The following is a 17,047-nucleotide window of genomic DNA, read 5'->3' as shown; positions in this document are numbered from 1 at the left end:
ATTAAAATTGAGAGCCGAGCCTCACCTTGGAGTTGCCCTAAGAGTGGAAAATATGAAGTGAACTTGGCTTGTCAACCTCCATTCCTCACAACACTGAAAGAGAGATGTGTGGAGTTGTGTGATTGGGATGAAAATCCAAATAGAAAGTAGATCCATAGTCATAGATGGTCAATTTCTACCGTCGGCACTAACTTTATTGCCCTAGGGCACGGACACTTGTAACAATCAAATGTTACGAAATTTATTGTTATATTTTATTGAAAGATAGATTTTTTATTAGTTATTATTTTTTTGTTTCTTTTCTCTTAAATTAGTTATTATTTTAGTGAGAGACAGAGATTTTAATTGTTTTTTTAACCTTTGAAATTTTGTTTCTTTTTTTCTTAAATTAGTTATTTTATTTCTAAGAAGGAAACGATTAATGTTTTTTAAATAGGTAACTTTATTTCTACGAAGGACTATATTTTAAATTTTAAGAAGGGCTTCTAGACAATATCTCTTATTAAAAAAGGATGTTTGTCTCAGTCATCATTTTCCCTTCTGCTTTACTATATAGATGTGTGCATGTATAACATATATATAGATATATCTTTAAAGTATTTGAAGTGTATAATATACCTTTAAAGTATTTGAAGTGTATAATATACATATACATATATATACATATATTTTTACTGCAAGTGCGGAGTGTTCTTGACACAACATTGTTAAGAAAACTTAATTAAATTTTAATTTTGATAAAAATTTCGGTACCATCGAAATAGAAATATTTTGATCATTTCGATCGAGATATTTTGAAACTTTGGTGAAAACCCGATACTCGAGAAACCCGAAAAGTTTGACAGACTTGGACGGGTTTTGGACACTTGAATTTTTTAAATAACCCGCCCAATTAAACCCGAAGCCCGAATAACAGAGAGTTTCAAAACCCGACCGACCCGACCCGATGAATGACATGAACCGACCGGCCCGACCCGGATCCATTCCCACCCTTAACAATATGGCATGCATTTTGGAGGGAGTGGACAACTACTCAGTCTAAACAACAGTTAGCACCGTGTGTGATTTTAATATTTTATAGTATGAAATAAGTGAGGTTCACATGGCCATGAATTTTTAATGTTCAATTTGGTATGCATTTTCATTGAATTTTAGTAGTCGGATATTATTGAAAGGAGGATCTTGCATAGATTAGAGGGAAGACACTCAAATATAAGTAAAATAAATAAATAAATAAATAAATAAATATAAAAATAAAGCGGAGACTAAAATAATTTATCACGAAATACTATATATATAGAAAAGCCCCAAAGGAAAGAACAGATCCAAGAAAAATAATTTCATCAAATTGCTGAGTAGCTAAATTTTAGAGTGGAGAGAAAATGAGGGGAATAGCAGGTTCTGAAATGGATGTGACCGGGCTCTCAGCCGACGAAGTATGGAAAGTATGGGGGTCACATGATATTGTTAAGCTAATGCTCGTCGACCTCTTACCCGGTGTTTTTACAAAAATGGAATATGTCAAAGGCAATGGTGGAGTTGGATCAGTTTTACATTGTGTTCTCCCCGAAGGTACGTAATTACTTATTTTAATGCTTTCTTTTTCGACTATATCTTTCGTTTTTCGGGTATTTTTTCTTGTTCGAAATAAAATTTAATGAATGTGTTTGTGTTTGTGAATAATGAATAGGAAATCCAAAAGAATGGACTGAGATGTATGTGAAGCTTGATAACCATAAAAGGATGAGAGTGATAGATCAAGTTGAAGGTGGATACTTAGATTTAGGGTTCACTTTCTATCAAAGTATATATGAAATCATTCATAAGGATTGTAATACTTGCACTATTAGGATGACTACCAAATTTGATTTGGATGAGAAATTCATAGGAAATGCTTCTCTTGTCACTGTTGATTCTAGTTGGATGATGGCTGAGGCTGTTGTCAAGTATGCTCGTGAACACAAATCCAAGAACACACCCTCTGCTGATGCTTGATGACTGCTCTAAGTTGGCTGGCTAGTCATGGATAAATCATCGATCTAACGATGGATGCCTTTTCTGTTTTGTTTATTTGTTTCTAGCATAATAAGAGGGTCAACCTGTCGTGTATGTATGGTGGGAGGGTTTCTCTTGGTTGAATAATAGTGCAATTTCACCTTCTCTGTTCCACTTCTGCATTCAGGACTTCTTTTTCTGTTATATATTTCGGCGCGCTAGAGTCGAAGTAGGCGAGTCAGACACGCGGCTCAGATTGGCTATAAGCCTTCCTTCTAAATGCGGCCCCACAAAGTTTGGCTAGATGGAGTGTACAGGAAGGTCCGACCCAAGGTTCGCGAGGGTCTAAAACGAACTTAGAAATTGAGGCATTTATATTAATCTTAAAAAGACTTGCTTTTGCTATATTACATTCGTTAGCTTCCTGCCTTCCTACAATCATTTTTGGGTCAAACTTCTTGGAAACAACTAGATATATAATTGAGCAAGTTTTTAGAAGAAGAATTAAACCAGATGTCAAAACAATTCTTTTTGTAGGTTTTCTGGCAATTCAAATATGAATAGTTTCAAAAGCTTAAAAGTACGAATTTTTTTCTTTGTTATAATTATGAAAGAGCGATGAATGGTTATAACTAACAACTCTCATTGAAATTTGAGAGCTGTAAAGATCTTTAGAAAAAAAAACGAGGTGTTAACTTGGGAAACTACGATTTTCATCAATAACTTTATATATATATTGAATTTGAGACCTTTAGATCAGTGATTATAGTTTACGGACTAGACAAGCACAAACTGCATGTGATAAATTTGCATAGCCATTTTACATGTAATTGTGTACGACGTCAACAGTTTATAACAAGTCAGGGCAAAACATAATTTTGTTGATATCATATACAATTATGTTGTTAGCAACGGAATCATGTTTATATAAAAGTAACAGATTTCAGTAAAAATAGTTAGTATAGTCAGATTTGCTAACAACATATATAATTGTATACGCTATTAACAAACTAGTTCATAACTTGTCAAGGGAAAACATGTGTTTGCTACATATATGTACTTTGGTTCAATGAATGTCGTGATTTCCTTTGTAAATTATGAAAAAACTTATCTTTGGTCATAGCAATTCCATTAATGTTCAGTCTAAAATACGATTTTACAAATGACATAATGTCTGTAAAATACGATTTTACAGACAAAATACAAAATGTTCTGTATTTATCGTGTAAATTCAGAACAACATATAAGACAACAAGATAAGTGTTTAACACATATATGAGTTAAGTAACAACAATAAAATATATATTGATAACAAAAGATGAGTACCAATTACAAATGACATAATGTCTTTAAACAAAACGTAAATATTGAGACAAATCATAAAATTTGTATCTGTTCTTTATAACAATTGTGTATCGGGCAAAAGCATGACGGAAAGCTTTCACTCCCTCCTGGGGGATAGTTGACCTACATGAATAAATATTGAGTCCCAAGACTCAGATGCTAGATGTTTATCCCTCTTTTATGAATTATAGTAGTTGTTTGATCTCCTTCCATTAAAGCTTGAGCTCGCAAGTGGTTAAAAATAAGTAACAAATAAAAAAATGAGCATTGTGAGCAAGTAGAATTAAGCAAAAAAACATGGATAATATGCAAATAACGTGCGTAAAAGTGTGTGAACCAAACACGTGAATATTCCAACAACTGAAGTCTACCTGCAAAAGATTTTACTTGGTTGTTTTAGGTAACATATAAATGTCATGAAGTCAGTTGTTGTGGGTAGTGAATATCAGATAATGCAATAAACATGGTGATATATGTCAAAATTTATAAAAACATCACGCAAACAGATCAGAAAGAGCGTAAACAAAAAAAAAATTACAAATGCAGTGTTTAATAATTAAGATGAGCATTTTAGTATTTGCTTTAACCATATATATTTATGTGAAGAACTAACACCTTGTCCTGACAGCAAGTAAGAAAATGCTCCTACAACAGTGGTTTTTGTTTCGTTTTTTAGTAAAAACTTGCAAAAAGAAAGCGAAACATGAAAGTAAGATAAAAATGTATTTTTTTTGTTTATCTTTGAACAAAAACAATATTGTGTAACTTTCTAAACTTTATTAGGAAATTATACAGTGTGTAAGTAAAACCAAGAAATTTCAAAAGAAGATTGAACCTCATAAGCTAAAGAAACACTAAAAACAACCTCATTAATGAACCTCCATGAAAGCTTCTTCTTTGAATGACAATATAGTAAAACATTTGAAACAAACCATTAGAACTAATATCTATTTGGTAAAACTCTGTTAAAACAAGAATAAACATTAAAGTTTGAAGAAGACGATGGTATACCTTGAATGAGTAGCAACTCCTGCGAGATTTTCCGGCACCTTTCAAAGTCAGGTCAACAATATTAGAGAGGGGGAGTGAAAACGTGTTTCTAGTTATGGAAGTGAGGAAGGTAAAAATTGGAATTAATAGATGACTATATATTTATTTTTATATATATATATATATATATATATATATATATATATATATATATATATATATATATCTTCTATATTATAAGGGAGGAGGGTATCTTTTTCCCTCCTCCCAATGGTCCAGATTTCACCTCCCATCTTATAAAAGACGGTCGAGATTGAATTGTTAAAGTTTGATGGCTAAGATTAGCATTTGAAATCAGTAAGGGATGAGATCAAAACAAAAGGCATCTTTGAAGATGCCATTTTTCCTTTCTCAAGAGTTATTAAGCCCAGGTAGCCCCAAAAAAGCACTTCCTTCTCAATCCTCATCTCATTCCCGCTCTCACTCCCTCCTCTATTCACGTTTTTCTTATTGATGTGGCCATTCAATCTCTGTTGAAACCTTTATCCTCACTCTCATTCTTTCTCACTAATTCAAAGCCATCAAGGCATCAACACCTCTTATTTCTATTCACTTTGGGGTTGAATCATCGGTTGGGTTATGGGGCAACCTAAGATTTCTGTTGGATGCTACGATTTTGAGTTAATTACATATGGGGTAAGTTACAACTTTGAGTGATTTTCTATCATCCTTACAATATAGATATTTGATGCATTTAGAGTTGATTCGAAGTTGGAATGCATTTAGTTCTGCACGTCAAGTGTTTGACGAATTGTCCCACTAAATTTTCTTATATTCTTTTCTCTTTATATATTTTCTCATCAATTTGTCTCATCTCTACTTTTAGGTATTCTTTTTTAGTTTAATCCTTTCATGCTTTATGTATTCTTTTTTGTTTATATGTAAGAGGGTGAATCCATCTTTAATTAGCTGAATTCAAAGAGTTAGTCAAATAATTTGTCGTCATTGCATCGTCAATGTACTTCACAGTTGACATTAACGATTTGGTAATTTGTTGGTATGAAAGACTAACACTTTAAAATTGTAAATATGGAAGTAAACATGCTTTCTTAGGTTATTAACTATATCTTGCTTTGTATGTTTACGTTTTTGTACTAGATCTTTTCTCAAAATTTCGATGCAACTCTTGAATTTGGACCTATTTATTGAAACTTCAATGTGTATCAAGAGAAAGAAGGTTATCAAAGCAAAGAGGTTAGTTTCTATGTTTTCTCCTCTCACTATACTCTCTATTATGGTTATTGCAGCTCACTTATTTTGCTTACACACAAAGTAGTTAATGTGATGTGGGGATTTTGTATGTCTTATCTCCACCACATTTGATAAGAAAGATGATACGAAGGTCTTGCAACAGGTTTGTAGACATGGTTGTTGGAGCTTCTCTTCTTCTATTGTGACTCAAGCTGATTTGAAATAACTTCTTGCAGTAAAATCTGACTTAATGTTTGTCTCAATGTTATTTCTTACTTTGGTATTTTCAATCGAAGTCTAATTTTAATTTTACAGAATTAAAAAAATCCTATGATGTACGTCTGAAGACCTTTTTTGAGTAAAAGCATTGTACTTTCTCTCTCTCCCTTTCTCTTATTATGTTTTTGTTTGAGAGGTTTACAATAAGCACTATACTCAAAGTAACTAATTCTTCCACAACCACGTAAATTTTTTCTTACGGTTAAATTCATTTGTGATGTTCTCGCTTATTAAAAATCTATAGTTACTTTACCAGGTTAGAGTGGCTACTTCACCAGACTAGGATGTGTTCAAAGTCCACAAAATGGAGAAAGGAAAGATGGGGAAGTTAGTTGTTTAGGTTATTGATCATTTTTGCTATTATTTACTTGGAAGATGTCGAGTTCGGCCTCGACCTCTCTCACCTTCCTTGCAGGTATCTCTTCATCTTTTTCTCTTTCACAGTCACTTTAGGCCTCTCCGTCTCTATTTCACAGTGAACTTATGATCTAGGGTTTCCTTTTCAATCGTTAAAACTATTGTTCAAGGTGTTTGATTTGTTTAGGGTTTTGATTTTTTTTATCCAGGGTTTCCTTTTCAACCGTTAAAGCTCTTCATACTTTATCCGTTTGTTTACTGAACAAACCCCTCAACTTACTGAATCTTGCTTTTGTGATCAGGTTCTCTTACTCATCAACTCATCTTGAGTTTAGTTCGAATGATTACTGAATGGATTGTCAAAGAAAGCACTTCTTGCCAAAGCACTCTTTCGGGTTCAAAGTCTATTTCAGGGAAGTTCGACGATTAAATATCTACACAAATATATCTTCAAGGGTAAAGATCGTACGACCGTGGTTGTGAAGGTCAAGCAGATTTGTCGAAAAAAGAACCTCCTGTAAATGATCTTACGATTGTGGTTGTGGAAGCGTCATACGATATTCAAAAGAGTTCCGAACTTATGTTAAGACGAGGATTTGTAAAATCAATTTTGTTGGACTAAAATGACATCTTCTAATGTGTTGATTTAATATTTCAAGTTCGATCTATTTTCTTATACGCACTTCACTTAACTCACATGATAGAACTGTCCGTGCCCGTCGGGCACGGGTTATACCCTCGTATATATATATATATAAGGTCAAAATGGGAATTAGGGATAAACTAGTTTGCATTGAGATGGGAAAAGAAGTATAGAGATCTTATTTGGACTTGATATGGGTTTATATAAAAGTTTATTCTTTTTGTGATGGACTGATTTGGTATTTGAATCCGTTTTTGGGTTTTGCACTCATATTTTCTTTTAAGTAAAAGGATATAAGATGACTTTACATTTTTATTTCTATGCGAACCAAACATCAAGTTAAGAATCTATCAAGAATGAAATTTCTATTCCTGATCAAATTTCATATCAAAGTAAAATAATCTGATTCCTATGAATCACTATTCTATTCACATTTCATCTCTAATAGAACAGTGTAAGAAAGTTTATGATGACATGGATAAAGTTATTTTAATATTCAACATGTCTTCTTCCCTATTTCTAAATGTTAGGTTAGATTAATGTAACATGACTTTCTCATTTTTCTTGTTGAAAGATCCAACTTTCTCGTGTGACATCTATAGTCTTCCCTTCAAAGATGCTCTGATACAATGACAGACTGAAATGGCAATAAAAAATAACACAATAACAGGCGGCAAGTAGAGTCCATCCCGCCTCTCCTTGCTATATATCACGTTCCTCACGCGTTATGATTTTCTCAATAAAATAGAAGTCAATTAGTGACAGTTGCCGCACTTTCTGGATCACCTCCACCGATCGGATAAACTATTGACTAATCAAATTATTGGTACTACCTTATAATTCCCTCACTCCGACACTATAAAACAATGTATGAACTTCATCTTTAACTCACACAACAGTTTTATTACTATATTATCATTCATTATCAACAAATATGAGAGGATCCACTTCTTGTGAAATGGACGTAACCGGTGCATCTGCCCACGAAATTTGGGCAGTATACGGTGACCCTAATCTCCCAAAACAACTATTCACTCTCTTACCTGGTGTTTTCGACAAAGTTGACTACGTCGAAGGCAATGGAGGGACTGGTACAGTTTTACATCTAATACTTTCCGAAGGTAATAAATAGTTAATGATCGCGTTTACATATTAAGCTTACATTTTTCGTTAATGGGTATTCTTTAACTTATACGTTTTTTTTTTAATTTGTGTGGATATATGTATATGCAGGAAGTCCAAAAGAGTGGAAGGAGAAATTTGTGAAGGTAGATCACCATAAAAGGGTAAAAGTGATAGACCAAGTTGAAGGAGGATATCTGAGTATTGGATTTACTTCCCATAGGACTACCTATGAAATCATAGAGAAAGATTGCAATTCTTGTACCATTAAATCAACTATCAACTTTACCCTTGATGACAAACTTGAGGAAAAATCTAACCTAATAACTGTTGATGGGGCTGGCTGGGAGATGTCCCAAACTGTTGTTGGTTATGTGCTTAATAAGAAAAAAACTCAATCTGGTGATGATGCCCACAAGGGCCATTCTCATTAATACCTAGGGCATACAACTTGATGTAATCCTACTAGTATTAATGTTGTGTTTTCCTTCTGTGTTAGGATAAATAAAGTGGAATGAGTACTTAATGTGATCTTAATTCCTCCTAGCTAGTTTTAATTTGTAACTCTAATTGCTTTAATAATGAAATTTCATCATATTGTAAGTTTGTTTCTTAATGAGATAGCAGCTATAGGGAATTTCGAATTATAAGTTTACATAGAGGAATCATTTGATATATCATATATGTTCACCGGTGAGATATGGTTTTCCATTACCAACGAGTCGGTGGAAATATTGTCACATATATGTCTCAGACTGGGGAAACTAGAATTCGAATTTTACTGTGTTCAAAATAGAGTGATCAAATTGAATTTCTTTCAGCTCATTCGTTAATGCCTATATTACTCATTTTACTTATTCCTAGCAGAGGAAGGATATAAGTTACTCTGCTTGCGCAACTACCAAACCAACTAGAAGGGTTAGGGATGTGTCTCCTTATCGTGGAATTATGATTAAGAACAAACATCAAGAATAATGTAAACTAAAACATTGGACTCACTTCAAAAGAGTCGTGGAATTATGATTAAGAACAAACATCAAGAATAATGTAAACTAAAACATTGGACTCACTTCAAAAGAGTCGGGAAGATAGCTATACATGAAGATAGGGAAGGTTGCATATTCTACGAACTCCTACGCCATCAACACCAACCCAACCTAGGGTACACCACTAGCGCCACCCTGAGTTGGGGACTTGGTAGACGTTTATTAAGATGTACGTATTTAGGATGCATCAAAATGCTTTATTTCTTGACTTAATGAAAAACAAAAACAAACAAACAAACAAACAGGAAATACCAGGAAACAGTACTTTCATTGTTCTTGAAGGCAAAGAACAAAAAAAGGCGATATGACAAAATAGAACACAACAAAGCGCAAGAAGTAGAAGCAATAACCTAACAAAACAAAATTGCTTATAACTCTTATAGTTCAACAAATAAAGTAATAATTGAATTGACTTAATGAAAAATAAGACGTTAATACAGAGAAACTGTCTCAACCGACTTCTATTTAATACACAAATACAAATGAAACCTTCCAACTAAAAACCCATTTAGGGTTGTGATTGATGTCAATACCTGAATGAAAATAATTAAATGGATGTCTTCTTCCTTCTTGACATCTTGTTGTTTCTAGCAGTTGATTCCACATACCTGGATATCTGGACCGGTAACTCGGGTGGTGAAAGGATCAATTCGAACCCATAACAAAGAGAAAATGGACGCGAGAAGAACAGACCAGACGATAACAATTGTGGGTGTTCGGTTTTGACGGCCCATGAGACCCTTGAGGAAGGGATAGAGATGAACAATAACCCAGAAGGCGAAGAAGAGCTTTCCAAATAAAGGACCCCATGATTGATATCCACTATTAATGGCATATGAAATACCAGCAACCACTCCAACTAAGTTGATAACAAGAAGAGTAGTAGGTGGGATGAGTAGAGTTGTCCATTTGAACAGGTAAAGTTCAGCAAAATCTCCATCTTCATCGGATGCTTTTGAAGTGACAGTGAAATTGGTGTCGATTCCAGCAAGAACTTTGAGTAGACCTTGGACGACAGCAAAGAGATGAGCTGAAACACCTCCGATAACCCAAAACTGTTCGTTTCTCCACCATTCGTCTATTCCTACACCACTCCATCTCATCTCCAATATACCAGTGGCAAAGATGGAAAGAAAGAGGGATATGAACCAGATACTCGCTATGTTACTAATCTGCACGAAAGAAAAAAACACAAATATTCAACCCGATCCTATTCGAGATAGCAGGCCAGTAATCAAACATATGGAGGAAAAAGTTATAAATTACCTGAGGAATAATGAACTTTCCGGTGAGCAGACAAACAGCCGGCAAGGTACAGTACGCGAGCAGAGGAATGGAAGTGATTGGGTAAATGGTGGTGTTAATATATGCAAATCTTTCGAGCCATTTCAGTCTTCCACTATATCCATACCATATGGGGCAATGCCGACTGAGGAGAATTTCGACAGAACCAAGAGCCCACCTTAGCACTTGATTCAGACGATCTGAAAGATTAATAGGAGCAGATCCTTTGAAGGCTGGGGGAGTAGGCATACAGTAAATTGATCGCCAACCACGAGCATGCATCTTGAATCCTGTAAGAATATCTTCTGTAACGGATCCATAGATCCATCCTATCTGCAAAATCCATCATTGCTTTTATTAAAGATTTATATTGATGTCTTGATAAATTTCCTAGGTAAAGCATATCCGCATTGTTTTTTCATGGATATTGTACATACTAGATTGTAGACTTATACTGATGTCTTGTTAAATCTCCTAGTACCGATAGTTTTTTCAAGATTATAGAATATAGAGTCCGGAAGTTCATGCATAAAACAGCAAGTGTACATAAAGGAGTGAATGAATCCAATACCCAAGCAAGTAAAAATAGCATACCTCCTTTCCCCAGTCTGTCTTGTCTTCATACCCACAGCTTATGACATGTATGGCTTCCTTTAGGAGAGCCTCAGGAGCTGCTGACTGAGGAACACCACCATGTTCCATAAGTGTAGACGCCACAAAGACAGTCGATTGACCAAATCTTTGCTCGAGGCTCATTTGTGACATCAGTAGAGATTTCTCATCATCAAAACCAGCACCTGGTTCAAGAAACGGAGAAATGTCAGCCCCAGAGCACTAACGCAATCCGAAAGTGGGAGTGGAAAAAACACCAGAGTAGTTCTAATTTGAATAAAGATAGCTTGCAGGCACCTCCATACTGAAGGAAAAATAATGTAACTTGGGAAGCATACCTTCAACGCCTTCTTCAATATCCTCTAGACTGAATACAGGAACAGTTGAATCCACATGCTTGCCTGATTTCTTCTTATCAGCTTTCTTTTGGTTTGCTTTTGAACTCTTCTTTCGTGATCCACCGCAACATGATGAAAAGAATCCTGGTTTCTTATGTTTAGGCTTGATGGGTGGTTCGTAACCATACAAGGCTGTTCTATTGAAAACACATCCCGTGCCGACATAAACAGGACCTTGGATCCCGTCTAAACCTCTCAAGTTGATCTAAGATCACAAGGAAAATAAAAATCATTTCAAAATGAGATATGAAAAACCAATTAAAACCTATAGAAATTTTGGCCAAATAGCTCCTGAAAGAGGAAATCGTGTCCTCGGAACAATTCAAAAGCATTAGTGCTTCAAATCACCTAAACATGAACTACAGTTTCGAATTGGTTAATTTGCCAGTACTTAGCACATCCATTTTGTACAAACTTATAGATCATAGATGACTAATAAGTAGTTCATTACAAAGAAATTTGGCAAGGGACAACACTTACGTCGAAGAAGACAGTGTTGCGATTGGCATATCGATCATTCTTATCAATACCATCAAATCTCTGAGGAAACTGAACATAGCAGACTGATTTTCCAAGGTTTGGATCCATCAAAAAACACATTGCTTCCCGCAGAGCCTTGCTGTTGTTAATGTAATGATCACAATCAAGATTCAACATGTAGAGGCCATTGGTGAGGACTGCTGATACACGAACCTGTTAAAGGAAGGAAGGATTAAATACTAGATGGTACATATGCCTGAAGATGAGTACCTCCAACATTTCTTTAACCACTTACAAGTGCATTCATTGCACCGGCCTTCTTGTGATGCTGGAAGCCTGGACGCTTCTCACGAGAGACATAGACTAATCGTGGAAGCTCGTTACCCTCACTGTCAAGTCCTCCACTATGGCCCAAGAAAACCTAAACTTGGTAAACATACATTCAGATGAGTGCAAAATTGGTAAGAGAAAAAAAACAGCACATAAAGGAAAATTTATAGAAGCAGGTAGTAAACTTAAAACAGGAAGAAACACAAAAGTGCTCGAACATATATTGAAACATGCATTATATCGAGAGGAACACATTGCTAAGTGTGGACTTCGTTATTTTCTAACCTGGATCATTCCCGGATGGTCTCTGGTGTTATTTCCTGGCCACGGTGTGCCATCTTGCATAACCCATCCTTCATCAGGGACCTTTGTTGCTTTAGCAACCAGCCCATTGACACGGATTTTGAACTCCTCATATTCTCTCTGCATGTAAGAGAAAATATTGAAACTTAGAGGGACATGGCGGCAAAAATAGGAAACACAGAAGTACCATATATTCTATATCTACCTTCATTGCTCGACGGTCCTTGACAAAAGATGGATGAACTTTATCCTTAAGATAGTCAATCTTCTTTGCAAAATACCATTCTGGTGCTCGAGGTTCAATACTGTATTTCTTGCAAAAAGGAACCCATTTTCTAGCAAATTCTGAAGTTTCAGACATAGCGTCAAATGTCAACATGGCAGCTCCATCATCAGATACATAGCATGAGACTTTGTCAACTGGATAGTCAACAGCAAGAATAGACAGAACGGTATTGGCAGTTACTAGAGGAGGCTCCTTCAATGGGTCAACAGTACTGACAAAAATGTCAACTGCAGCCAGTTGTGATGGCTCTCCTTCTCGATCATATCTGCGACATACGAGCACGAATTTAGATTGACAAATGATAGAGATAAGTCACACTCGAATAAGGGGAATGTGAACTCCACATTCACATACAATTACAGGATGGAAGCAATTTGAATATGTAAGAAACCATCAATGCAGGGGAAATATTTTACCTAATTGCAAGTCTGTCAAGATATGTTTCCCGATTTATAGGAAGCCATTTGGGGAACTGATCCAAAATCCACGATACTGCGAACCATATCTCACATATCACAGATATCAACCACAACGCGAAGGCATTGGGTACTGGATTTGTTAACCGGTAATGCAAGAAGATGCAGAGAACAACGAGCCGCAGAACAATAACCATTCTATAGGGGTTTATCCTCGATGAAGGAATAGATACCTTCCTTGAAAGAGGCTGGCGAGCTTCATCATTTCTGCATTGAAGAAGTTCTCACCAATTAGAATTAGTTCGAAATCAAGAATTGTGATAGGAGCTTACTGTCACTGTTAAAACATAATGGCTGTAGAAGACTGAACTCTGAAGTAAAGAACCGTAAGCCATCATTTCAGAGTGGTTAAACTAATTTCACCAGTACTCATTAAACAAAGCAATAGTACAATTTCTCTCGAGTAGAAAACAAACACGGGAAGACCAAGATATATTAACTCCCAGTATTTAATAAATAATAACTCTGATGCTAAAATGAAAACGGAAGGAACAAAGTATTCATTGTCCATGAGCAAATGTCGAACTTACAATAATGCATCATCCATAAGTACATCAGTGCTAGCATCAATATCGCCGACTCCTCTGCCTTCTGAGGCGGCATGGACAGAACTAAGGGGAACCACGTTTTTCTCCTGCTTCACCTTCCACCCGTCAACCCTTTCTTTCCAGGCAACATTACCGAACCCAGGACCAGGAGAACCAAACTCTCTTGAATGATCTACAACCCTGATGTTAGCTGGCAAGGAGTAATAGAATGCAAAGTTCACAGTTAGCCACTATCATAAAGATAACACGTAGCAAAGTAACTAAAACATATTTAAGGTTAATTGAATACGTGATTGATTGATGTCTGTTGCATAGGTTGAATGAACACGGTTCCCAGCACCAGCTCCAGGATGCCCCATCGAGAAATGCTCAGGGGAGGCTGATGACAGCTCTCCCGAGACCTTGAAAAACAAAAGCAAGAGAAATAAATATACACCACCACCACAAAATTACATACTATATACATGAACTGAGGAAACGAATAATTAACCAGTTCGCTTACCCCTCGGCTATGAGTGAGCAAAGGAATATGGTTGTGAGGAACATCTTTATCATAATTAGGAGCACCCAAATCTTCCCTTCGCCCGGAATTCATGTGCCAGCTTAGCATACGCTCGGCAACCTTCTCCTTATGTTCTTGATTACCAGATGGGTAGTCAAAATCACTAGTGACATCATCAGCATCGTCATCTTCCATTTGGTAACCACGAATAGGAGGGCTACCTGGTTTCAGTAATACACAGATCTAAACATTATCATTCAGAAATATAATGTACTACCACTTAAAATTCAAAATTTAAAGATGAATGTGGAAGACATGGAAAGTTTGAGATTTGCGATCTCAAATTCACACATCCATGGTTTGATTAAATCGTCTGAAAGTGAATTTTCTTAATTTCTGTACACAAGATTGGGAATGAAAGACAGAATTGAAAAAAACAAAATCGTAAATTCCCAACCTTTATGGCGCTTGTATCTTGTTTTGCATTGAGGGCAAGATTGATTTCCATCTTTCCTCTCGTATTCGTAACAAGGCCTGCACACAGGAAATGCACAGACATCGCAAGCAACGAATAGTTCTCCATCGACACTTGTTCCGACATTGTCACCACAGATCTGGCATACTTGATTGCTTAAATGCTTCAATGGCTTTGGCTGTTTAAAAAACAATCAAAATTATCCCCAACAAAGCGAGGAAGAAACCTAATTAGTCTCTAAATTAATGAAATCAACTAAACCTCTTCAACATTATCCCCCAAAACACTGATTACAACAATATCAAACTAATCTCTGAAGTAGAATTCAACAAACAATATATTAAAAATGAAAGAATTGTACCTGCCCGTCTGCATCGGACTCCATTGAAGACAGATCGAGAACCTCAGCTAACTAGATCTACAACCAGAGACAACCTCTCTTTCTATATAGCTACACGGAAAGCAAACAAATCAACATTCAATACTTTTCCTCTCTCTCAGTCACTGTCTTTCTCTCTCTAAAATGCAGAAAATAAAAGAAGAACGTGCAAAAAGAGCTTCAGAATCTACACTTTTTTTAACCTATTTTGTTCAGTCAATGAAGTATTAAAATGAGCAGATTTCATCTTCAAGAACAAAAAGAAAAACTGAAAGTTCAACAAATCAATTAAGTAAGCAAGCAAGCAGATCTATTTACCTGAAGAAATAGAGATAGAGAGAGAAAGAGAGATTGAGGTTTTACTCCTTTCAGAGCAATGCGAGATTCAATTCATCTTTCGATCGGAGTCGATGAATTAGGAGTTCAAAGTTTCAGGGAGGCGGAAGCTAGAGAGAGAAGGAAAAAGAGTGAAGTGTTGGATCGATTTTAAGACCAATTAAACCGACGCCATCTTTCTCTCTCTCTCTATTCTTTGTTGACTTGCTGACAGAGTGGCATTTTAAATTTTAAATCTACTATTAGAAACACAACTGTTTTTTCAACAAAAAAAAAAAGAAACACAACTGAGCATAAGCTGTGTTTTTTTGCTGTTAAAATTTTAGAATGGAAGTGTTGAATTTTACTGTAATATTTATCTGACTCGTTTTCATTGGATAATGCCCATTTTAGTATATATTTCAGACCTTAAATTCCTATTTCAAACTCCATTATATATAGCAGCATCTGACTCAAAAAGATGAGAATTAGAAGGAAACATTAATTCAAACGGATCATACATATTGTTAATTTTAATGTTATTTTATTTAAACTCAAAATTGATTTAATAATTAAGTTATTAGTGAGTTAAGTTAGTGGGTAGTTATTTTCTTTAGTTGATTAAGTTAGTGGGTTAATGGATGAATTAGTGGAATCATGTTACTAGTGGTCTTAGTTAGTGGGTAGAATATGGGTCTATAAATAGACCAGTCTTTGTAGTTTATTTTCATCAAATCAAATCAAATCAATTCAAGTAATTCAATTCAAGTTAAATATCTTCTTTATTCTTCTTTGTCTGTGCAAGTATTTTTAATTTCCAACATTTGGTATCCGAGCTAGAATTATTTTGTGATTACTAACCGAATTACAAAATGAATGGATCAATCCAACCTCAGCTTCCGCGATTTTGTGGGAAAAATTTTGATCAATGGTGTATCCAAATGAAAGCATTATTTGGCTTCCAGTAAATTTGGGAGGTTGTCGAATTTGGGTATGTAGAGCCAGTTGATCAGGCAGCACATGAAGCTCTCTCTCAGGTCCAAAAAGATAGTTTGAGAGAGAACAGAAAGAAGGATAAGAAGGCATTGTTCTTTCTCTATCAAGCTGTTGATGAGATTGTCTTCGAGAAAATCTCAAGAGCTGAAACAGCTAAAGAAGTGTGGGGCTTGTTGCGAAGATCCTACAAGGGTGATGAGAAGGTAAAAAATGTAAGGTTGCAGACTTTACGAGGTGAATTTGAATCTCTTAATATGATTAACTCTGAAAATATTTCTGATTATTTTTCTAGAGTTCAATCTATTGTTAATCAATTGCGGGTTAATGGTGAACATTTAACTGATCTTCGTGTTATTGAGAAAATCATGAGATCATTAACAGGTCGTTTTGACTATGTTGTTGCTGCAATTGAGGAAGGAAAAGACCTCTCAACTATGTCAGTCGAAGGTTTGATGAGTTCATTATGTTCTCATGAACATAGGATGAACCAGAGAGCTGCTGCAGGGTATATTGAACAAGCTTTTCAAAGCAAAGTGACTCTGCTTGAAAAAAGTGGTTCTAATGGTGAAGAGAGCCATGGTAAGAAATCCAAAAAAATTGGAAGGTATGAAAAATCTAAAGTTAGATGTTTTCGCT

General features: G+C 35.4%; 3 protein-coding genes and 1 long non-coding RNA gene across 4 annotated transcripts; 3 read left to right on the top strand and 1 right to left on the bottom strand.

The window, feature by feature from the left end:
• The first annotated feature begins 1,321 nt into the window (after positions 1-1,321).
• LOC147545338 (S-norcoclaurine synthase 1-like) lies at positions 1,322-2,169 on the top strand. The gene is made up of 2 exons (XM_086673189.1): positions 1,322-1,572; positions 1,691-2,169. The coding sequence occupies exons 1-2, from the start codon at positions 1,383-1,385 to the stop codon at positions 1,993-1,995; spliced, it is 495 nt and encodes a 164-aa protein (XP_086529315.1). The 5' UTR covers positions 1,322-1,382; the 3' UTR covers positions 1,996-2,169.
• A 2,682-nt stretch (positions 2,170-4,851) lies between these two features.
• Positions 4,852-6,155, top strand: LOC147545337 (uncharacterized). Its single transcript, XR_015239732.1, has 3 exons — positions 4,852-5,025; positions 5,488-5,583; positions 6,104-6,155. It is a non-coding gene; the product is annotated as an uncharacterized LOC147545337 (long non-coding RNA).
• A 1,569-nt stretch (positions 6,156-7,724) lies between these two features.
• On the top strand, positions 7,725-8,584 carry LOC147545336 (S-norcoclaurine synthase 2-like). The gene is made up of 2 exons (XM_086636377.1): positions 7,725-7,980; positions 8,093-8,584. The coding sequence occupies exons 1-2, from the start codon at positions 7,794-7,796 to the stop codon at positions 8,413-8,415; spliced, it is 510 nt and encodes a 169-aa protein (XP_086492503.1). The 5' UTR covers positions 7,725-7,793; the 3' UTR covers positions 8,416-8,584.
• A 794-nt stretch (positions 8,585-9,378) lies between these two features.
• LOC147545335 (cellulose synthase A catalytic subunit 3 [UDP-forming]-like) lies at positions 9,379-15,637 on the bottom strand. Its single transcript, XM_086673188.1, has 15 exons — positions 15,419-15,637; positions 15,083-15,172; positions 14,704-14,899; positions 14,247-14,467; positions 14,034-14,145; positions 13,727-13,934; positions 13,137-13,403; positions 12,640-12,985; positions 12,417-12,554; positions 12,097-12,222; positions 11,802-12,014; positions 11,262-11,526; positions 10,906-11,108; positions 10,294-10,644; positions 9,379-10,199 (listed from the first exon to the last, which is right to left on the bottom strand). Exons 2-15 carry the CDS (start codon positions 15,104-15,106, stop codon positions 9,615-9,617), a joined length of 3,255 nt encoding a protein of 1,084 aa, XP_086529314.1. The 5' UTR covers positions 15,107-15,172; positions 15,419-15,637; the 3' UTR covers positions 9,379-9,614.
• Positions 15,638-17,047: the final 1,410 nt, after the last annotated feature.

This window comes from Eschscholzia californica, unplaced genomic scaffold, assembly GCF_041429995.1.
Source record: "Eschscholzia californica isolate CP2 unplaced genomic scaffold, dmEscCali1.0.p SCAF_4, whole genome shotgun sequence".
Taxonomy (NCBI): domain Eukaryota; kingdom Viridiplantae; phylum Streptophyta; class Magnoliopsida; order Ranunculales; family Papaveraceae; genus Eschscholzia; species Eschscholzia californica.
The sequence above is the reverse complement of the archived record's forward strand: the minus strand, read 5'-3'. Positions and strand labels throughout refer to the sequence as shown.

What these genes read in the sequence shown, in the direction of transcription:
- LOC147545338 (XM_086673189.1), top strand. Translation starts at nt 1,383, where the DNA reads ATGAGGGGAATAGCAGGTTCTGAAATGGATGTGACCGGGCTCTCAGCC. An exon ending in ACATTGTGTTCTCCCCGAAG is followed by an intron (nt 1,573 to 1,690) that starts GTACGTAATTAC and finishes AATAATGAATAG; the next exon opens with GAAATCCAAAAGAATGGACT.
- LOC147545336 (XM_086636377.1), top strand. Translation starts at nt 7,794, where the DNA reads ATGAGAGGATCCACTTCTTGTGAAATGGACGTAACCGGTGCATCTGCC. An exon ending in ACATCTAATACTTTCCGAAG is followed by an intron (nt 7,981 to 8,092) that starts GTAATAAATAGT and finishes ATGTATATGCAG; the next exon opens with GAAGTCCAAAAGAGTGGAAG.
- LOC147545335 (XM_086673188.1), bottom strand. Translation starts at nt 15,106, where the DNA reads ATGGAGTCCGATGCAGACGGGCAG. An exon ending in AGTCCGATGCAGACGGGCAG is followed by an intron (nt 14,900 to 15,082) that starts GTACAATTCTTT and finishes TTTTTTAAACAG; the next exon opens with CCAAAGCCATTGAAGCATTT. An exon ending in AAGATACAAGCGCCATAAAG is followed by an intron (nt 14,468 to 14,703) that starts GTTGGGAATTTA and finishes TACTGAAACCAG; the next exon opens with GTAGCCCTCCTATTCGTGGT.